Below are 23,899 nucleotides of genomic sequence, written 5' to 3'. Positions count from 1 at the left end.
TCTACTCCTCATGCCTTTAAAAGATTTGCTATATTCTAATAAGGATTTGCAGGAGACATTCATTCAACCATAAAGGTGGATATTTATTTTATTAACAGAAATAATTCAATTTCCACCAAAGCATTAACCAACCATCCACTTTTAAAAGCCTCAAGCACCAGCAATCAGTATATTCTATTTCTACTAACACCACTATAAGTCACTGATTATCAGACAATCTGAGTCCCAAAGCCAAGTTTAATAAATATCCCAGCTACCTTCGGCATTTACTGATCTAAATAATCTCCCCCCGCTCAACACACACATACTAATGGATATTTATCAAAAACCAGGCCGTTCCAAATATATCATCAGTCCCCACATTCTCTCAGACAACCATAGTTTTACTGTATTTCAAAACATGAGTCACCTGTATGCATCGTCTTCTTTCAAGTCTCATATCATCCTGATGGGGTGGGGGGAGGGAGGGAAGAGTCCAGCAGCAAAACTATAACACTGTGTGAAGAAAAACAGATTATGATAAGAGATAATGATGCAAGACAATTACCCCTAATTGAGGAATATCTCACGTAACTACAATCCCCAAAACATACAGATATAAGTACTCCATATTTTCAAAATGTTTACTAACACTGAGTTATGCTTACTTGAAAATTTTCCTTAGCCTTCATTAATCAAAATCAATTTTGTGTGTATAAAAAAAAGTATTTGTCAGGAAGAATAAAAACAGTTTTTAAATGTGCGTGCTACCAACAAAATCTTCAAGCATTTCTAGGTATGGAACAAACACTGACTTATTCAGCTATTCTATTATTAATGTTAAAAAAAATCTACATTTTGTAATCTCCATCAATTTGCGAATCAATACAAAGGTGAGTTAACTTTTCATAGTGACTTACTATCAAAGCAGGCAACGAAGGTTACTTTACAGGAAAGACAACATGTCAATCTAGCAAAAGTTATTTGTAAATTAAGTACTGAGACACTTCTCAGAACTGTTTCACTAAGTCTATATAAAAACCCTCCTGCTGTCAGAGTGGCTTCTCTTATTTACTGTAATTCTTTTACAGTACTTTCTACTTAGTGCTTCCACTGCTATTCCATGATTGACCAACAACTTTCATAATAGCCGAGGAGAAAGTGAAAGCAACCTCATCACTGTTATCGACTAAGAGCAAACGATAGCAGCCAAAGAGACAAAGTACAGGTTAAAATCTAATTTATAAATGGGTAGAATTGAAAAATTTATTTTTAAAACTGATACTGTAGATTTAATAACTACTCCTAATGAAGAAATTTTGCTAAGACCAGGCTAGTCAAAAGAACCTTTTGATTCCAAAAGATATTACTAAGGACCATGCAGGGGGAAAGTAGTACAGAAAGTTATCCAATTCTAGATTCTTCAATTACCTGGACAAATTCTACGTTGTTCACCTTTGTCTCAATCCTGATGCCTATAATCCTCTAAATTTTACATTGTGGCATCCCAACCATTCTGCTTTATATTTAATAGTTGCTTTCCAAAAGTAGTTCTATGCTCCTAAATTACCAACCAACGTTTCAATGGCCTCAGTGTAGTTCTTTTGAGGTGTTAGGAAGAAATCAACCGTACTGAAATAATCCACACAAATATTTGCAATTTTCAATGAGGATGGTAAGCCTGTTGCTGTCGAGTCAATTCCAACTCATAGAGGTCCTACAGGACAGAGCAGAACTGCCTCATAGGGTTTCCAAAGCTGTAATATTTGGGACATCATGCTTAGTGAAGTACAGGGTAAACAAAAGAGAGGAAGACCCTCAACAAGATGGAGTGACACAGTGGCTGCAACAATGGGCTTGAGCATACCAACAATTGTAAGGATGGTGCAGGACCGGGCAGTGTTTCGTTCTGTTGCACACAGGGTCGCTGAAAGTCAGGGCCAACTTGATGGCACCTAACTAAAACAATCTTTACAGAAGCAGACTGCAGCATCTTTCTCCCTCAAGGTGGCTGGTGGGTTCAAACCACCAACCTTTCAGTTAGAGTGCTTTTACCATTGTGCCACCAGGGCTCCTTATAAGGATGCTAATTAGCCCAAATGAACCCTCTAATTGGTAGAATTCCAAGTGGTGTTGCAAAATAAAATACTACTCAGGCAGTCTGAAGAAAAACATTTGTAGGCAAGTGGTTACATACATTTGAATCTATATTTATCACCCAAAACTATTCTCTGCTTTCACTTATTTCTCCTTCTACTTCTGAACTCCTAGGTTCTTTAAAATCTCCAAGTGTATACGTCAAATAACAGCAAGAGCAGGCACTTCATTGGAAGAGAAGCTCAGGGACTGAGGCTTAAATGTATAAATCATTTGAAAATTGGGAACTGCCTACATCTGAAATCAACTATAATCCAGAATCCACTTTTCAAGAACTACATTCCCAGTTAGGATACTGCTATGGCTTCAAGTAAAACCCTAGACAAAGGTACCCAATTTTTTGAGTGGATGGTTGGATAGATGGATGAGTGGTCAAACGTTGCTATCTGCTGTCAAGTTGATTCCAACTCAGAGCAAACCCATGCGTGCAGAGTAGAACTGCTCCATAGGATTTTTAAGGCTATAGGCTTTCGGAAGCAGATCACCAGGTCTGTCTTCCAAGGCACCTCTGGGTGGGTTCAAACTGCCAACCTTTTGGCTAGTAAACAAGCGCTTAATCATTTGCACCACCAGGGACTCCTGGATAGACTTTAAAATTCTCTTAGTTTTATTTACAAAAATAATCAATAATTAGAAAATCTAGATTAAATGATTTTTACTGTAAAGACCTACTTTTCTAGGAATTTTCTCCCCTAGAAATGGTCTGTCTTAAAAATTCTAGTATGGATCATGGAGAAAGAAAATAGCTATGAACTATATATAATCAAGTTCTTCAAGCTTTCAACATCATATTCTACCTATAAAATATCACAATATTAGAATGCTACCACACCTTGTCAACTTTAATGGTTTCAGCAGAAATAGGTATTATTCATATACTTCATAAGAAGCAAAATCAATTAAGATGTTAGAATTCTTTTTATTTTATTACAAGTTATAAAAAATTAGCCAATTTACTTCATTACGGTTTGAAATCCAAAATCTAAAGGTAAGGAACTTGCATCAAAATTGCCTGACCCTAAAACTGACACCTCTTAGAAATGTCATCCATTAATCACTATTCATCTCAAAAGCACCCTTCAGCAAAGGATGAAGTGTCTCCACAAGTCACAGAATTTGCTGCCGACACAGGTAGCAACTAACCATCATAAACTGGGTAATAATAAACTCCAGAATGCTTGACCTTAGATTGTTTAAATAAAGATTCTAGGGATTATTCATTCCATATAGCCTTCAGGCTAGTCCCTTTTCAAGAAAAAATTGCTTATACCAGGTCACAGTTTTACGACAATAAGTAGATAATACCAAACACTAAATGTGCCTGGCAGACAGATTGTAGATACAATATCCTTTCTAAAAAAGCTTTAAAATCCAGTCATATTTTTTAATTTTTCTGAGAAAACTTTGCAATGCATTCTACCTCCTCCGCTCCCCGATCTCAAATGGAATCATTTAAAAATTAGGCTCCCCATCTCAAATGGAATCATTTAAAAATTAGGGAGCAAAATGTAGATGCTAATGAAAAGCATCTACTAGCCTCACCATAAGAAGGTCCATAATCGTCAACACATCTTTTATAGTATGTTTTAGCTCACATTTTGCTGAAGGCAATACAATGGTCTATGAACAATCCAGGAACTGAGTTTAAGTCATTTTTTAAGCTAAACTTGCAAACCATTTTTTTAGTTGCCTCAAAATCACTGCATAAAATTAACCCACAGCATATCTTCAGAGGAAGTAGAATTTCAACAAGCTGTCTGAATTTAAGCACATGGTATACACTCAGGTATGGGTCAGATAATCTCTGATTAAAGGATATGGTTTTATTTCAAAAACTAAGTGGAAGTACAGTTTTTTATTTATTATTATTCCTTTAATGTACACATTACAGATATTCTCATATGTATTTCACAACTTAAAAAATTTAACCCATGTGAAAAAATAAAACATAATGCACAATTTAAAACTACAATTTAAAGAGCTGGAAAATGCCAGTTAAAAATAACTGCAAAAAAAAGACAGGGTACAAAAATGAAATCAAGGGAAGACAGATTTAAAACGTAATTCCATGAATTAAAATTACAATGATTATTATATATTACGCCTATCGTTTCTTATAAACTTTTGCTCATTTACACTAACAGATTAAAGTGACAGAAGAAAATGTTTTCTTCAATATAAGAATTTTAGCAATATTCTAGAATTATAATAAAGGAGTCGAGGGGAAAAGAAAATAGGAAAATGTTGATTCTCATGCCTAACCCACAAGAAAAAAAAAAAACGTATAATTCTAATTCCTAGTAAATGGTCAAATGACATACAGAGAAAAAGCTCCTACACTAATTGGGGATTTCAAGCGAAAACCTAAGAAGCAAGAACATCTATCACCCCTTCCCCAAATTCCCTAAGAAACAATCACAGTTTTTAAAAATAAATAAAGCAAGAAGCACAAAACTTTAGAATGTGATATCACACCAAAACTATGAGTAAAACCATAGGGAAAAGAACCCTTGCAGAATGCTTACTATGCACCAGCCACCCAGCTGAGACACTCTACAGATGCTGACACATTTAATCTCCTGACAGCTCTACAGCAGGCAGTGCTGCTGCCATTTTATCACTGGGCAAATGAAGGGTCAGAGAAATTAACTGGCCTTAAGGTCATAGCTTGTGAACTCTGGTCCCCCACGCCAGAGTTCACCATTCTTCCACACACCAAGACGCCTCTCATAAAGACCACAGAAACGGTTGTGAGATAAATCATAATAAAGATGCAGGAATCCACATGTGTCTGAGTCTGATTTTTGACCCTGTGCTCACTCTTTAGGAACCCTGATGGCACAGTGGTTGCCTGCTAATGGAAAGGCTGATAGTTCAAATCCACCAGCTGCTCAGGAGCAGAAAGAAGGGGCAGTCTGCTTCTGTAAAGATTTACAGAAGTTCTATTGCCCTACAGGGTCTTTATGAGTCAGAACTGACTCGATGGCAGTATGTTTGGCTTTGGCTTGCTCACTTTTTTGCCTTACCCATCCCAAACATGAAAAAAAATAAAATAAAAACGAAAGCTCAAAAGAAGTAAATTAACCGGTAAATGCATTTTCGTTTAGGAGAATGGAACACTAGTTCTCCTCAAAGGTTAGTCTAGTAGAGAAGTTCTGACTCTGGCATGTAACAGACGGCTACCAGCATACTTAAAAGGAGACAAACTGAAAAGAAGGTAAACCTGATAGCAGATGACTCATTTTTGCACTAAAGCCTTGGACAAGACAGAAGAACATTAAGGATTATAAACCTGGGTTTTGGGTTATACTATCCCCATGGCATCGTGGAGGTAGGAATAGGGGAGATATATGTGCTAAAGGCAATAGCAACATGCGATTTCTCATGAAATTCCATGAGAAGAGCTGATATAACCTGAGTAAGCACTAAGGAGAACGGTCAGGCACTAAGACCTGCAGAGGTTAAAATAAAGGCTGCCCAGAACTTCTGCTCTCCCAGGCACCAAGTTACTCAGCCTCTCCGAAACTAGGCCTGGGCTCAAATAAGATAAAAGTAGGTACAGCATATTTGGACACACCAACAAACACAGCAAATCAGGAGGGAAATGCCTCAAGTACACATTCTCTGTAACAATGTATATAACACACTGACAAATATATTTTTAAAAACTGCCAAGGGAGAGACTAAAAAGTTTCCAGGGGCAAGCTATAATCAGTAAGTACACACTAATTCAAACTATGTAAACTGCCACTGATATTTCATTTTGCTTGCTATTCTGTCTTCCTTTAGTGAATGTGAAAATACTTATAAATGATTGGCAAAGGTTTATATCAACCGTCAAGTCTATCAACAAATTTCTATCCTCTTGTATTTTGAGTTCTTCAAGCATGAATCCTCAGACCACAAAACTTTTCAGTAACCTAAGCAGGACCAGGCAGTGTTTAGTTCTGTTGCGTCACAATGAGTAGGAACAGACTTGATGGCACCTGAAAACAACAACCTCCCACTGCTGGGAAGTGACCACTACATATAAGGTCCCTATGATAGGGTTGGAAACCCTAGTGGCGTAGTGGTTCAGTGCTACAGCTGCTAACCAAGAGGTCAGCAGTTCAAATCCGCCAGGCGCTCCTTGGCAACCCTATGGGGCAGTTCTACTCTGTCCTATAGGGTCACTATGAGTCGGAATCAACTCGACAGCAGTGGTTTACAATAGGGTTAAGGAGCTCTGGTGGTGCAGTGCTTAAGCAACCAGCTATTAAACGAAAGGTCAGCGGTTGGAAACCACCAGACGCTCAGTGGGAGAAAGATGCAGCACTCTGCTCTGTAAAGATTTACAGCCTTGGAAACCCTAAGGGGCAGTTCTACTCTGTCCTATAGAATCCCTGTAAGTCGGAATCAACTTAGTGGCAATGAGTTTGGTTTTGGGGGGGTTTTTTGTTGTTTCGTGTAACAGAGTCACTACGAGTTGGAATCGACTCAATGGCAACAAGTTTGATTTTGTTTGGTTTATAACAAGCAGATCCAAGTTCCAGAAAGCTCATTGCTAATACAGTTGATTCAAAGTCAATATTAAGTACAGAATTAAACACATTTTTATAAAGCTGACTTGCCTCTCCCTAGAGTGCTAGGCTCACATTTCCAATAGCCCAGTGAACCAAACTTGAATCTCCCATTTATTACTGTTTCACTCCATCTGTGGTATCTTTAAAGAGCACTGTTCTAAATATTTTACTTTAATTCACTTCATCACATAAGGTAGGTGGCACTGTTAGTCCCATTTTACAGGTAAGGAAACAACGGCTCAGAAAGCTGAATTAAGGCTGCTCCAAGTCACACCTGACTAAATGTGGAGTCAGGATTCAAACCCAAACAAACTGACCCCAAAGCCACTACTCTCAGGCACCAAATTCAACTGAATTTATAATCTCCTCACCCTTTGCCACAACTCAAAATGAAAGGAGAGAAAGACCAGGGAGACCAGGAAAAAAAAAAATTCACTTCCCACTCTTGGTTAAGGTTAAACTCTTGGTTTCACCATTAGCACAATTTCCCAAACTGAAACCCTAATCATCTAGAACTCTTTCCTCTTCCTTATCCCACATGCAATCCACAAATTCTTAAGGTGGATTTCACCTCAGAAATGTTTCAGACTGGCCTCATCTCTCCTCTTTCTTAGTTAAGGTCCTCCTCATTCTATTTGGACTCCCTGCTGAATCAAGTTTTCACCCATGCCAGACCATTTTCCATCAGAACTACATGCCTTAAAAGCATATCCAATCACCACTGTGTGAAATTATATTGTTCAGAAGCTAGAATTTAATAATGATAGTCTTTTCTTCGTTCGAAATTTAAAAATCCAAGTTTTTCTCCCATTGTTTCTATCTGAAATAAACAGGCTTAGACCGTTATCTGATTATAAAGTATCACATGATCATTATTAGAAAAAAATTAAGTGTAAAGAACGAAAGCTTACAAAAAATTCCACCACCCTAGAATATGTTTTGTTGTGGAAATCTTGCTCTTTTTTGTTTAGGTTTACATCTTTACATCAAGAATTTGTATTTGCATCATCATTTTTAGTAGCTACACAGTATTCCAATGCATAGATGTAAATTTACTTCCAGTAAATGCCTCCTGCAGGATATTTGGCTTGCTTCCAATTTTTCACCACCATAAATTTTGAACCTTGGAGCATGTTTCTAACCATCTACTAATAGGAATTAGGAGCAAAGTTATATGAACAAAATACCAAGGGCCAACAAGATTATTTCAACTGTTTTTTGTTGATGTGCATGCTTACAGATGTGATCTATCAACTACACATAACATACTCAAACTTTCTATTACTCAAATCGATCCTAGATTATAAGAGGAATTAAAAAGCAGTGTCCTGATCATCTCCAGATGCTCTGCAAATCAAAAAAGCTTGAGATTCAGTGCTCAGAGCTATCTATTGCTGTGTTCCCCTTGTTGACCTGAAACTCGGGGGGTAATCTGAGTCATGTACATGCCCCCTCAACACACAGTATCTAGCACACAGAAAGGACTTAAGATGATTAGGTTAAATCAACAGCTGCAAGCCCTTCTCATAAGTTATTTGCAAGAAATGCATTCCAATTTCCAATAATCAGGAAAACCACTGTGTTCCCACCTCTCGGATAGCACCGACTTTTCTAATTAGGATGGTCTAAAGTATAATACATGCATACACACCCATATGCTGAATTGGTTATAGGTACTTTTATGTATAATTATATATAACTTTATAAACCACTACTTTTAATTATCCTTACATTTCAGAAACACAGAAAAATAGCAAGGCCCAGAAATAACCAAATAATGTCATTAACAGCTTAAATTTTCCTCCAACAAGCCTATTACTTTACTAAGAGTAGTAAAATACATTTAGTTTTACTTATTTTCCTTGCTATATTTTGGTGAAACCTACAAAGAAATGATACCTTCTTAAAAATTCTTCAAATTTGGTCTTGTATTTCCAAGTATGGGTTATTCTTCAACTATTCCGTGTTTCTTCCCCTACCTGTCATCCTTCTAGTTCTAACCTCAGGTGTTAGCTCCAGTTCTAGCCCCTGGCCCCTCGACTCATATCTTTACACATTCTCTTTCCCTCAGAAAGAAGTATGTTCAAAGCTTTGTTCTACACTAATAGTTTCAAACTCTGTTCTTTCTCTACTCTAACCTTGCACTCAATATCCAGTCCAACGACCTGCTGGCAGTGTCTGCCCACAGTGCCGCTTGACTACCTCCAGCCGACCCAGTGCCGTCGACCTCAGTCGCTAAATCAACAGCGCATCCTCATCGCCTTCGCTTTGCGACCACCTGTCTAGCTTCCCATCCTGTCCCCTGCACCACCATACTTCAGTGACCTCGGCAGAAGCGGTGGACTTATCTACTCTAAATGGTCTGACCAAGTACTCTCAATTTTCAAAACACCTCATGGTTTCTATTTCTCTCCATGCCAGCTATAATCACCTTGGTCCAGTCTTTATTACACACCTAGATATCACAGATGCCTCCTAAAATTAAGCATCTCTCAGGCCTGATGATATCTCAGAAACAAAAGGAGAGGTTTCTAAAACTGCAGATTCTAGGCCCCACCACCAAAGATCCTGGCTCATCCATCAGGAGGCATGGAGAAGAGCCCAAGGACCTACATTTTTTTTTGAAGCACTTCCAGATGATCCTTGAGCACAGCCAGGTTTTGGGAACTGCTGTGCCTTTTCAAAGGCAGCTTAGCTGACCCCTTTTTCCTATTCATTCTGCATATATTTGCCACATGCATCTTCCTTTCAACCTGGATTTAACCTCTTCAAAACTTAGGGAACCTTTTATTACATCTTATTTCCCTGAGCCAGAGCTCAGTATGGCATTCTATAAAGTGCCATCTAACCCTCTTCTGCACCAATGTTTACATGATTTCCCCCATCTGAAATGTGTCCCTTCTGTATCTAAATCCTACCCATCCTTCAAGACCGCCTCAATTCCCCTTTTGTCCAGGCGAGAGCCACCCTGGATTCACCTCTGTACTTCTAGAATACTCAGAGTAGCTACTACAAAATTTTACACTTAATTATCTACCATTATATTTTATAATTGTTTATGTTAGTTATATTTTCACTCCAATGATATTACCTACTGCTTGGCGAAAAGTATTACTAGGTCTCATATTTCTGTATCATAGTAGATGCTCAATAAACAGATTGACAGAGTAGTAACAACACAGAAAACAGTTTTATGTAGAAAAGCTGGGTTATAAAACAGTGTGCATACATCATAAAATCAGTTTTTTTAAAAATGAGAAAAATAGTTGTGTGTTTAAAAAAAAAAAAAAACCCAGGCAGGATAACTACAAAATTCAGACAGTAATTATCTCTGGAGAGAGGAACTGCAGGAAACTGTTATTCATATCTTCTGTATTTCCTAAATTTTCTAAAATGAACATGTATTTTGGGATAAAAACAAGTGTTTTAAATCTTAAGCTAGAATGTTCTTCATCAGTGGAAATACTGTAAACATGGCTGAAATGAGGTACCACCAGTAAGACTATCACAATTCAAATGTAGATGTCAACATTTCCATATCCCCTGGCCTCATCAGACTGGGGACCTTGCAAACCAATTATATACAGGCATGCCATTCCTTGAGCTGTCTAAAACCAAAAACCAAACCCGCCACCATCGAGTCAATTTTGATTTACAGCAACCCATCTACAGGACAGAATAGAACTGCCCCACAGTTTCCAAGGAGCTGCTGGTGGATTCAAACTGTCGACCTTCTGTTTAGCAGCCGAGCTTTTAACCATGTGGCCGCCAGGGCTCCTCGAGCTGTACAGATGGGAGTTTTGTTTTCTTGTTTTGGTTTGTAATTTCAGTCAAAACTAAAAACCTTAACATAGTATAAATGCTTTCTTATCTCCATATAAGACCAGAAGACATACAATAGGTAAGAAAACTGCAATTAGTATTAAAATAAATCTTAGACATAAAGTTCTGGAATAAACATTTAAGCATTCCCTTTCCTTAAGCAGAACATAATCCTAAATACAGGGAAATCTACCCATTACAAAGAGGGATTCTCATGATCAACTATGCCAAAAACTTTCAATCCTTAGATACTAATTATATCCCAAATTCCTCTAATTAACAACTTAAATTCATGCTGTTTTTTCCTGCATTCTGAAGAAAAAGAAAATAGCTACACATGGCCTACAAAACACTCTGCATACGCACAGACTTATTACTCTGCAGCTTCTTCTCCAACTGAACACCAAGTCTCTCAATCTTTCCTCCCAAATCTTATTAGCCAGTCTCCGTAAATTTTATTGCTCAAATCTCGTGCTCTGTTTCTCAGTTTATGACACCCAAATCTGTACACAATACACTTAAACATGAGCGTTGGCAACAGTAAGTATTGTTCTACAACCTTTTCTTCATTACATTCTTTAAACGTGTTAACTGTAGCACTGATCCACGTTCCAGCTGCAGTCTATTTTGCCTCATAATCAAATCTCTACTTTTAGGTGCCCACTTCAGTGAAATGATAGGAAATATAAAATTTATTTTCAAAAGTTGACAATTAAAAATAATAAGAAATTAGAAACAATAAAAATACTCAACATTACAGAAAAGGTGATATAAATTACAGTAAATCTACTTGATAAAATACTACATAATCATTTAAATTCTTTATATGATAAGTGCACTGCATATAAGAATGCAAAACCTTCCCCAGTCTCAGGAAAGTAAAATAAATGTACAGAAAAAATCTGGAATATATTTAATTATTAAAAACAAATGCCTTTGGTTAATAAAATTCTGGCTGATTTAAAAATTTTCTTCTTTATATCATAAATTTTATGATCGGGGAAAACAGTCCAAGAAATTCAGCTTCCATTTTAACATAAAAGTCACATCATTGTGGAATCTAGCTAAGGGCCACAACTATGAGAACCACCTCTAAGTATGTGTGTGCAATTTTTAAAACTCCAATATAGGTAAAAAGCTCATCATAATAAGATATTAAGGATGTCTGTTTCTTAAAACCAGTTAATATACTGCTAGGTGCCATCATCCAAAAGATCCAAAAAAAGATCCAAAAAACTGGCCACTCAAGGCCCTAAGTGATCCAGCTGGAGTGACCCTGCCCAGTTCAAGTCCTGGCTCTGCCACAGGACTGGGTGGATTCATGCAAAGTTCTTTACCCTTCTGTGACAAAGCTTCCTCATCTACAAGATGGGGGTAATCCCGTAGTTTGTTGTATTATCAGTGAGAAGGCCCAAATAAAAAGCATGCAAGAACATTTCACAGTTTAGTACTCGGTCCATGTTCTCTTCTTTATATAATACTTGATATTTTTATCATTACCTCCACCTTTTCAGTCTTTATCTCCTACTAATCACTGTCCCAGCCACAATGGACACTTTTTTGCTAAGACGAATCCATAAGCCTTCTTCATCTATCTCTCCCTATTAAGAGTGTGCTGAAAGCCCATCGCCAGTGCTTTTTCATGGGAAGCTTCCCACTAGTATTCCTTATAAACATGATTCCCTCCCTAAACCTTGTCATAGTATCGCTTATACCATGAAAGGAGGGAAAAGTCCCTCCATGACTGCATCTAGTCCCTCAAAGCGGGAAAAAAGCCATGTTCATCTCACCCTATAGAAGAGCCAGCTTCCTCAACAACAGCCAATTTTCACAAAGGGAAATAAAGAAGATCGTAATCATCAAACCAATTTGGCACCCACAATATCTCCTAATAGTTGCTCTGTTGAAAGAAGTCAAGTGGGCTGAAAATTTTACATAGATGAGATAATAAACACAGTTAATGGTACCTACAACCCGAGTGAAACTAGTCAGTTGCAAAAGGACAAATATTGTATAAGACCATTATTATAATAACTGGAGAAATAGTTTAAACACAGAAGAAAATATTCTTTGATGGTTATAAGAGGGGAGAAGAAGGGAGAGGGGAGAGGAGTTTTCACTAATTATTTTAGGTGAAGGGAAAGACAACACAATACAGGCAAGGTCAGCACAACTGGACTAAACTAAAAGCAAAGAAGTTTCCTGAAAAAATTGAACGCTTTGAAGGGGTGGGGTTTGGGGACCATGGCTTCAGGGGATATCTAAGTCAATTGGCATAATAAAATCTATTAAGAAAACATTCTGCATCCCACTTTGGAGAGTGGCTTCTGGGGTCTTAAACGCTAGCAAGCGGCCATCTAAGAGGCATCAATGGAGCCTGAAGCAAAGGAGAATGAAGAACACCAAAGACACAAGGTAATTATGAGCCCAAGAGACAGAAAGGGCCACATAAAGCAGAGACTGCATCAGCCTGAGACCAGAAGAACTAGATGGTGCCCGGCTACAACCGATGACTGCCCTGACAGGGAATGCAACAGAGAACCCCTGAGGGAGCAGGAGAGCGGTGGGATGCAGACCTCAGTTTCTCGTAAAAAGACCAGACGTATGTTTTAATGGTCTGAGACTTAAAGGACCCTGGAGGTCATGGTCCCCAGACCTTCGTTAGCCCAAGACAGGAACCATTCCCAAAGCCAACTCTTCAGACAGGGATTGGACTGGACTACAGGATAGAAAATGATACTGGTGAAGAGTGAGCTTCTTGGATCAAGTAGACACGTGAGACTATGAGGGCGTCTCCCGTCTGGAGGGGAGATGAGAGGGCAGAGGGGATCAGAAGCTGGCCGAATGGACACGAAAATAGACAGTGGAGGGAAGGAGCATGCTGTCTCATTAGGGGAAGAGCAATTAGAAGTATATAGCAAGGCGTATATAAATTTTTGTATGAGACTGACTCAATTTGTAAACTTTCACTTAAAGCACAATAAAAATTAAAAAAAAAAAAGAGCACCTACAACCTAATGGTGGAACAAATGGATTTGCTATGGTTTAGGTCTGTGACATAATCTAATGCAAATGGCACAAAATCTAGTATTTTTACTACAGGGGGTAATTTTTATATGAGCTAAAATACAGTTTACACAATTGTCAACTCCAGCCGTAACAAGATAAAGCTTGGGAATAGTCTGGATTTTTTGTTTATTTGTTTGTCTTGGCGGGGGGGGGGGGGGGGTGTTAAAATATCTTAAGAAACTATTTTCCATTAAATGTTGTTTTTAAATAAGTCACTAACAAAGATGTACCTACATAACCTTTTGATTTCTATAAAATTTTTAAAGAGGCATTCATTGTGTTAATAAATGTACAGTTGTGATGTGAAAATTCTAGGAGTTGGGGTGAAATTCCCTTTTAGGATGTCATCAGCTAGCTTTGCTGAATCAATAAAGCTCAAACTTCCTACTGCCAAAGTCCAAAACATAGACAGATCCCAGTACTAACTAGTTTAAGCAGCATTTTCTAGCCAATTTTTTTTTGGTGGGGGGATTACAAATGCTAAGAACTCCCCCCAAAAGCTTCCTTTTGCTGCCCCAAGTCATATTTTATTTTTGTCTTCATATATTCTCATTATAGCATATTCTTCGTCATATCCAATACAGATGAATTATACAATGACACAATTTTTATCAGATCTAGAGGTACAGGGTCTTTCATTTGGTTGAAATCTATCCTTTAATAGATGTGGGAACTGAGGTCTAGAGAGGTTATGGGCCTTACTTAGGATCACCTGAAAGGAACATAAACACTGAAAAAGTTTGATTATCAAACCAATGATAACACCAAAATAATATTCAATTGCCACCTTATACATTAATATAGTATATGTATGTATAACAAGATCATGAACATACTTACATAAAAATGGAAATGCTCAGGACAATATCCAGAAAGATATCAGTAAACCATTAGCAGAGTACCTCTGGTCAGAGTAAAGGGACTGAGAAGGTAGTCAGGTAGAAGTTGGGGGGAAGAACTGACAGAGGGGCAACCATACATTCTTCTGTATACACTTTAGTAACATATCAATGTGAACATACTTATGCCTATTCATACAGCTAAAAAATAATTTTAAATAGCTGCTTATATACAAATAATATTCTAAAAGTCAGATGGTATCATGACATGAATAGAGTTTCCAAAATCCATCATTTATTTCCTCTACAATCATGTGCTGACACTAGGGACATAAAGACACACTATCACTCCGCCTGCCCTCATGGAACTCACAGTTCAATATGGAAAACAGATAAAATCATCCCAACATACAACTACAAGCTGTGCTAAGTATTACAAAGAAAAGTACAGATTGCTGAGCAAGAATATCACGAGAGAAACCAATCTAGATTTGAGGAAGGACATTATCAAAAATAACCTTTCCAAGAATATGACTGGTGACACCTAATCTGTAGTCTGTAATAGTTCTTAAGCTCACAACTTTTTTAATTTCTAGGTCCATATAAAGAGTTGCTGAGAAGTTCAAAACTTCTGGGAAAATAATGGGTAAGTGCAGATCTGGACGTATCAAAGCTATTCAGCCAAGATAATAAAAGACTAAAAGAATGGTGAATGCATGCCTTACAATAATTAACCAAGTCTCAAAACGAAAGAATGAATCCACTTGCTCTCTGTAGTTTGACATGACAAGAACCAAAAGTAGAATGATACAGAAAAGCAAGTAGGGAATGAATAAAAGAACAAAGGCATCCAATGATGCAACAGTCATTTCACAATGTCAGCCCCCAGGCACTACACATTCTGCAGAGTCTGGGACCCAACGGGTCTAGCTTGACCATGATTCCAACACTAGGTGGGAAGCAGTGTTCCATTGCTCTAGAGCTCATCCATCTGGCTTGACTTTTTACCCAAAGGCCCATATCACTAAAACATGACTTAAAAAACGTCTGCCCCCGAATGAAAAACTTTTATGATCAGGGAAAAAGCTAAAATTTCAAAGAAATCATCCCTCCAATGAACCTGTTTTGTTTTTTTTGCCCTCAGATTCTGTACTCTCTGAACACGCTCATACCATGGAAGCTGTATTTTGGAATCTTGAAGTGGGGTATTTTTTACTGAACCCTTCAGAATGTATACATCCCACTTCACCATCCACTCCACCCCTCCTCACCTGCAGAATCCTAACTGGCTCTAAACACCACTGAAATAGGGACCTGATTGTATTACTCTTCATATTCCTCTGTGCATCTACAAAGGAGCTGTCTACCTCACAAGTATTGAAGAGTAATCCTTAAGATCTTGCTTCTGGCTGGAAAAAAAAAAAAAACTGGCACTGATTGGCTCTCCCACTATAAATAACCATAAAATTGCACAGAACATTTAAGCCAACTGTTTTCCGGCAAAAGATAAATGACAACACAAGGCTGTGGTCCCTAAGGGAAAGGGGTTACGATAGACCTGATTCTCTGGAGGCAATTTCTCAACATGGTGGAGGGAGCTAGAATCCAAGCAAAGCATAGTGATCCTACTGAAACGTGGAAGTAAAGATCCATAAGGAGAGGAGCACAAAAAAGGAGGAAGCTGTGCAGAAAAGGTTCTCCAGAAGTCTGTGTACAGTACCCATGAGTCCTTGGGTGAGGACTAGAGTGCACATGGACAGGGTGAGACCATCTGAGACTTAACAGAAAGTGATCGCTAAGAGGCTGGGAGCAGAACAGAGATGAGAGAATGAGCAAGCCTGGAGGATCTGGGAGTTCCTGCCCAGCCAAGGAAGTGAGATCTCATTAACACCTTCTGAAACATTCCCTTTCCATTTTGATGACTAAGGACCACACCCTAGAGTACACTCTACTAGAGACCAGGTTGAACCAGATGTTGGATTTAGCAAAGACTTAAGAAAATATGTACAAAACCTTAAAGGAATATATGGTCTTTAATACCGTGGACAGACAGGGTAGTTCAGCAGAAAAACGGCAACTACAAAAAAAAAAATTTTTTTTTTAATTCTAAAGCTAAAAACTGTAATAACTAAAATGAAAATTATACTGGATGGACTTAACAGCATACTGAAAATGACAGAAAATCAGTAAACTTGAAGACAGATCAATAGAAATTATCCAATCTAAAGAAGAGAGAAAAAAGACTACAGAAAAAAAATTAAGTGACCTTCAGAGACCTGATGGACAATATCAAATGTTCTAACACACATGTAAATAGAATCACAAAAGAGAAAAGTGGCATAAAAATATTTGAAGAAATCATGGGTAAAAATCTTCCAAATTATAACCACACCCAGGCACATCATAGGCAAACAATTTAAAACCAAAGATAACCAGAAAATCTTGAAAGTAGCCAGAGATGAAAAAAAAAGACACCATATACACAGAGAAACAAGGATAGTAATTTCTACTGACATCTCACCAGAAACAAGGGAGGACAAGGGACAGTGGAACAACATCTTTAAAGTGATGAACAAGAGAACTATCAACCCAGAATTCTATATTCACTGAAAATACCCAAGGAAAAACGAAAAAAAAAAGCAGACCTGCACTACAAAAAAGCCAAAATTAACTACTTAAAACAAAATATAACATAAGAAAAAATGCAGTCTAACAATGAACTTTCAAGTTTGATATAACCAATAAAACTTCAGAAAAGTATAATCATAATACTTTTCACTACTCTCCAGCAATCTGTGCCTTTTAACACAGTCACTAAATCCCTATATTGCTAAAATAGAAGTTCTAATAATTTATGTATCATTTCCCTAAACTTGGACTCACCATACCTATTCAACCTGTATGGTGAACAAATAATACAAGAAGCTGGACTATATGAAGAAGAACGGAGCATCAAGATTGGAGGAAGACTCATTGACAACCCGCAACATGCAGATGATACAACCTTGCTTGCTGAAAGTGAAGAGGACTTGAAGCACTTACTAATGAAGATCAAAGACCACAGCCTTCAGTATGGATTGCACCTCAACATAAAGAAAACAAAAATCCTCACAACTGGACCAGTGAGCAACATCGTGATAAACGGAGAAAAGATTGAAGCTGTCAAGGATTTCATTTTACTTGGATCCACAATCAACAGCCATGGAAGCAGCAGTCAAGAAATCAAAAGACGCATTGCATTGGGTAAATCTGCTGCAAAGGACCTCTTTAAAGTGTTGAAGAGCAAAGATGTCACCCTGAAGACTAAGGTGTGCCTGACCCAAGCCACGGTATTTTCAATGGCATCATATGCATATGAAAGCTGGACAATGAATAAGGAAGACCGAAGAAGAATTGACACCTTTGAATTGTGGTGTTGGTGAAGAATATCAAATACACCATGGAATGCAAAAAGAACGAACAAATCTGTCTCAGAAGTACAACCAGAATGCTCCTTAGAGGCAAGGACGGCGAGACTGCGTCTTACATACTTTAGATATGTTGTCAGGAGGGATCAGTCCCTGGAGAAGAACATCATGCTTGGCAGAGTACAGGGTCTGCGGAAAAGAGGAAGACCCCCAACGAGGTGGACTGACACAGTGGCTGCAACAATGAGCTCAAGCATAGCAGCAATTACGAGGATGGCTCAGGACCGGGCAGTGTTTCGTTCTGTTGTGCACAGGGTTGCTACGAGTCGGAACCGACTCAATGGCACCTAACCACAACACCTTTTATGGTACTTTGCAGTACCATAATTTCAACTACAACTCATTTCATGCCCTCTGAACCCTGAGAAGTACGGTAGCCAGGAAAGTATGATTACACACTTTCACATGTGAGCCAAATGAGCAGACTACCAAAGGCTTTGGTCCCCATACCACAGAGAGCAGTACCAGAATCACCCCGAGAGGCTTGTTAAACTCAGATTCAGAGACATAACCACCAGAATCTCCAAGAGGTAGGGCCTGAACCTATATTCTGAACAAGGGCTACAGGCAATTTTGACGCCTGGTCAAATCTGGAAGATTGTCATAAGAATTCAGAGTCCAAGAATACTGATGATAATTAAGAAGGTGCTTCCTTTGATTGGACTAGTTTACCAAAGTGAACTATGGGCTACTCCTCTGGAAAAGAGAGACATCACTTGTTATGAATGTGCACCTAAGTGTTCCTAAGGACACAAGGTAACTCAAAGATAAAATGACTCTTCACCTGGCTTGTACTTTGAGGAGACAAAGGTACAGTCCATTGGGGCTGTTTAATTTTATGTCTTTAAATAACTTCAAAACTTGTCTTTCAATGTATTTACCGTTTTAACCAATCACAAGCCAAAACAATTGACTATCTCTTAGTATTAATTCCACAGCTTTTGGTAAACAAAAATGTCACGCAAAACATTTCCCCTAAAAAGTATACTAAGAAAATTAAATAGCTTCATATATACTATTTGTGGCAGAGATAGCTAGTTATCTCCCCATCTTTAATTGTAAATTAACTCCAGTCAGCCTCCCTTGCAAATGTGTATGGCCCCAGGGTCTAAGTTCTCAGGGACAAAATGTTGTAGGCCTCTTCTCTGCCTTAAGACACTAAGCAAACATCCTCCTCTGTCTCTTTACCTTCCTGTGAGCTGGTGCAAGGAACACACAGATGTGGATGTACCCAGTACTTAGGTAGAACAACATGATGAAAGAAATCTGTGTCTCTGAATAACCAAGTATGAGTCAACCCACCAACCAGGCCATTCACATCAAGACTTATTCTATGTTCTCAAAGCCATTGGAATGCTGGATGTCTGTTACAGCAGCTTAAGTGCTTACCCGGATATACTACTGTTTACAAGATGACTGGAACTAATTCCCTCTTACTAACTGCCATCAGGTGAGGCCATTTCTAATAATGTGCTCACAATATCTGGTAACAGAATTTGCATCCTGAAGGGCTCTTAAAAATCACCTACCAAATCCCTCAAGTTTATAGCCAAGGATACTAAGTAGAGATAGATTAAAAACATGGCAGGTAGAACTTAAATGAGATAGGCTAATGTATAGAGACCAAAGCTCGTTAGTAGTTAACAGGGGTAGGAGGGAGGAGGAAAGAGGCAATCACTGCTTGGGGGGGGCGATGAGTTTCTGCTAATGGTGGCGAAATAATCTGTAAAAGGACAGTGGTGACAGTTGCACAACATGATGAATAATTGTACATGCAAAAACTGTTGAATTGGCAATTGTTTTGTTATATACTCTTATCCCTGCACCCCCCCCCACAAATACACACCAAAAAAAATGGCAGGTAGAAAGAACGCTGTACCCCAAGTCTCTTAACTTCCCAGTTCGTTTTTCCTTCCATATTATGCTACAGACTAGTTTCTAAAATCACCAAAAAGAAAATTACATTTTTTTAGTAATCTTTTAGATTAATTTCACTCATTGATTCAACAAATCATCTACCCCAGCACCTGTCAATTGCCAAGCAATGTGTTGTCAAATGAATGCGGATTTAGAGGCTATTATGAACTGTGTCCCCCCAAAATGTGTATCAACTTGGCTAGGCCATGATTCCCAATATTATGTGAGCATCCACCATTCTGTCATCTGATGTGATTTTCCTATGTGTTGTAAATCCTACCTCTATGATGTTAATGGAGCCCTGGTGGCTCAGTGACCAAGAGCTTGGCTGCTAACCAAAAGGTCAGCAGTTCGAATCCACCAGTCGCTCCTTGGAAAACTTCCGGGGCAGTTCTACTCTGTCCTATTGGGTTGCTATAATCAACTCAACAGCAACTGGTTTGGGTTTTTGGTTTATGATGTTAATGAGACAGGATTATCAAGTTATGTTAATGAGGCAGGACTCAATCTAGAAGATTAGGTTGCATCTTGAGTCAATTTCTTTTGAGATATAAAAGAGGGAAGTGAACAGAGAGACGGGGGGACCTCCTACCACCAAGAATGAAGAACCAGGAGAGGAGCTAGTCCTTTGGACCCAGGGTCCCTGCATTGAGAAGCTCCTAGATCAGGGGGAAGACTGATAACAAGGACCTTCTCCCAGAGTCGACAGAGAGAGAAAGCCTTCCACTGGAGCTGGCACCCTGAATTAGGATTTCTAGCCTCCTAGACTGGAGAGAATAAATTTGTTTGTTAAAGCCATCCACTTGTGGTATTTGTTATAGCAGCACTAGATAACAAAGGCCTTCATTTTCTGGCTATACTAGGCCTTTAACTCTCCTAAGCCTGGGCAAATTACACAGAAAATGAAACAAGTACAAAGAACACTACCTTAAGGTACGTAAAAATATTCAAATCAAAGTTTGAAAGTTTTCTTTACAGAAAGTAATACATTGGAAATCCTCCAAAAAACTGTCCTCCAAAAAACCCTCATCCCCAAAAAGCATTTTTATTTGCACCCAGCCCAAAGCAAAGCAAGCAGCCAGCATGCCCAGACAGCAGTGTGCTCTTTCTACACTCCTTGTCCTTCCTGGAGAACTGAGGCCTGTCTCGCACCATACCCTGCACTGCAGATGACACACAGATACATGGGGACAGGCCTGGCCCAAGATTTGGGTTGGGGAGCCCACAGAACGGGACAGACACTATGTTAGAATAATTCTTATAGGACAATGTTTCTCAACCTTTTTTTAATTATTGCTACTCCCAAGGAAAAAACTTCAATTAAGTTGATTTAAATTTCATTTCTCCTTAACAAGAGTGTTTAAATACTAAGGAATAAGATTTCATTGGGTAAGGCTGAGTTTTGGAGGGCCACAACCATTGTATTGAAGTTTTTCTCAGCCCCTAAGAACAATTTTTTGCCCTCTTAAGGGGTGATATCACCCCTCTGAGAACACATACTGGGCCTAAAAATGTGATTCCCAAACTTTTCATCACCCTAGGCTCCTTCTCAGATACATGAATATGGAAGGTCTAGGGTTAGACCCAAGAATCTGCATTTCTTAATAAGCTTTCCAGAGGACTCTATACGGTCTATGGGCCACAATGTTTCTGCTCAATTTCCATCATCATACCCAAACCTAACAACAAGATGACCATCCCTCAACTTGGAATCAAGATGAAGACCGTTTCAATGAAATGAAACACTGCCAAGTCCAGGGCATTCAGAAAGGATGCGATTTGTTTGAAAGATGAGATCTGTTTGGGGAGGGGGGGATATGTCTGAGCTGCAATTACAGAAGATGTGAGATTCTCTCTCTCTCCCCTGCACAATGGACAATCATAGGATTGTTACCATAGGAGAGTTACTTGAGATATTTTATGGATTGTAACATGTGACCCAAGAGGAGCTTTATGTCACTTATTTTACAAACTACGTATTCAGGGTTTGTATCCAGTACTTTGGTACTTCACAACTTAGAAATGAGTATCCCATAAAGTATTCATTATCCCTTTCCCCCCACCCCAAATCTATATTTATGAACCCTAACAAAAGTACCAAAATACAATTTAATTAAATTTGACAAATTAAGATTATACAGCTACTTAAATGTAGTTATGGCAAAAAGTTAGGCATACAACTATATCACTGCATTATAAAATGAATATGCCAGTGAGATTAGACAATAAAGAAACAAACAGAAAAAAAAGTTACCTCTTTTCCTTTTTCCCCTTCAGACAGATACTTGGTTCATGTGGTAGACTGTCCCTTGGTGGCTTCAAGAAGCCACTCTTCCCAGTATCCACTACAAAACCTGTGCCAGTTCCAGACCTACCTGGCAGCTTCCACTTTGGCACCTCCGGAATCCAGTCACCACATAAGAAATGCTGTGAGAAACCCTGAGCTAGCCAGGTGAAAAAGCCATATGGAGAAAGATGCCAGAGGCACCACCATATAAGGCAGTAAGTCATCCTGGACTTTCCAGTCCTCACAGGTGCCATGTGGAATAGAGACAAGCCCTGCCCAAACTGAAGAATCGTGAGCTAAGAAATAAGTATTGTTATTTCCTGGTTTTGATACTGTACTAAGGCTCTGTAAGACTTCACTTCTGGGGGAAGTTGGGTGAAGGGCACCCAGGACTTTGTACTATTTTTGAAACTTCCTGTGAGTCTACAATTATTTGAAAATTAAAAACTAAAAAAAAAAGAATCAGGGCCTGGCAAAACGGCCAATTCCAAGGCTGGTACACAGGAAGTTCAAGATAAGCCCGAAAGTGCTCAAAAAATGAGGGACACATGCCACAAGGACACAGGAGCCAGCCTGAGGGGCTTCCACTGGCAAAATCTAGAACTAGAGCATCAAAACAAGTAATTATAGTAATGGATTATAACTCACCAACTAAAACAGAAAATTAGGTGTCCACAGTGATATAAAACATGTGAATATATTAAAAGTCTGATTACTAATGATAGATTTACATAGTCTCAAAGTATCTCCACACAAAATATTTATTAATTACAAAGAGGAAAAAAGCAGCTTTAAAATGGAGAAGTCTGGAGGTGCACCATCTTAATCAAATGACCAAAGTGATTACCAGTAATTGGAAAACAGAAATCCTGTGCCACTTGTGGCAGGCAGCATAATGGCCCCCCAATGATATTCACTGTCTTAATCCCTAGAACCTGTGACCATGTTAATTTACATGGCAAACAGGGCTTCCAGCTGGTTCATGCTGGTTCGATCTCCTGTTGACAATTTTCATTTCCGTTCCCAGATATGCTGGATCAGAACTTGCCTTTTCATAAGGTCCTCACGTGATCTTATTATGTATACCTTTTTTTTTTTTTTTAATTAAAAAATAATTACTTGGGATTTTGTTAAAATGTAGATTCTGATTAAGTATATCTGGGGTGGAAACGCAAATTCTCAGCAGGGACTGAATGGGTTTGTCACCCTGATAACAAAAGGGAATTAGGTTACTAATGCTCTAACTTTAAAATAGGGAGATTATCCTGGATTATGCGGGATGACCCAAAGTAATTGCCAGGGTCCTTAAAAGTGAAAGGAGGTAGAAAGAGGGAGGAATAGAGAGATGGCAGTGTGAGAAGGGTTTGGACGAATGTTGCTATCTTTGAAAATGGAGTAAGGAGGCTATGATCCCAGGAATGTGGAAAAGGAACGAAAATGGATTCTCTTCTAGAGTCTCCAGAAAGGAACAAAGCCTGCCAACATCTTTTTTTTTTTTTTTAATTGTGCTTTAAGTGAAAGTTTACAAATCAAGTCAGTCTCTCATACAAAAACTTACATATACCTTGCTATATATTCCTAGTTGCTCTCCCTCTAATGAGACAGCATGCTCCTTCCCTCCACTCTCTATTTTCGTGTCCATTCAGCCAGCTTCTGATCCCCCTGCCCTCTCATCTCCTCTCCAGACAGAAAGAAGCTGCCCACATAGTCTCATGTGTCTACTTGACCAAGAAGCTCACTCTTCACCAGCATCTTTTTCTACCCCATAGTCCAGTCCAATCCCTGTCTGAAGAGTTGGCT

General features: G+C 38.6%; 1 protein-coding gene across 3 annotated transcripts in view; it reads right to left on the bottom strand.

Moving 5' to 3' along the window:
- The window catches only part of DYRK1A (dual specificity tyrosine phosphorylation regulated kinase 1A), a 145,919-nt gene that overhangs the window by 96,429 nt on the left and 25,591 nt on the right, over positions 1–23,899 (bottom strand). For all 3 annotated transcript variants that reach the window (XM_049874836.1, XM_049874835.1, XM_049874837.1), the window contains exon 2: positions 410–495. In XM_049874836.1, the coding sequence (XP_049730793.1) occupies positions 410–419 (10 nt within the window). In that variant the 5' untranslated portion in view covers positions 420–495. The remainder of the gene's footprint in view (positions 1–409; positions 496–23,899) is intronic.

Source organism: Elephas maximus, chromosome 2, assembly GCF_024166365.1.
Source record: "Elephas maximus indicus isolate mEleMax1 chromosome 2, mEleMax1 primary haplotype, whole genome shotgun sequence".
In the NCBI taxonomy this organism is placed as follows: domain Eukaryota; kingdom Metazoa; phylum Chordata; class Mammalia; order Proboscidea; family Elephantidae; genus Elephas; species Elephas maximus.
The sequence above is the reverse complement of the archived record's forward strand: the minus strand, read 5'-3'. Positions and strand labels throughout refer to the sequence as shown.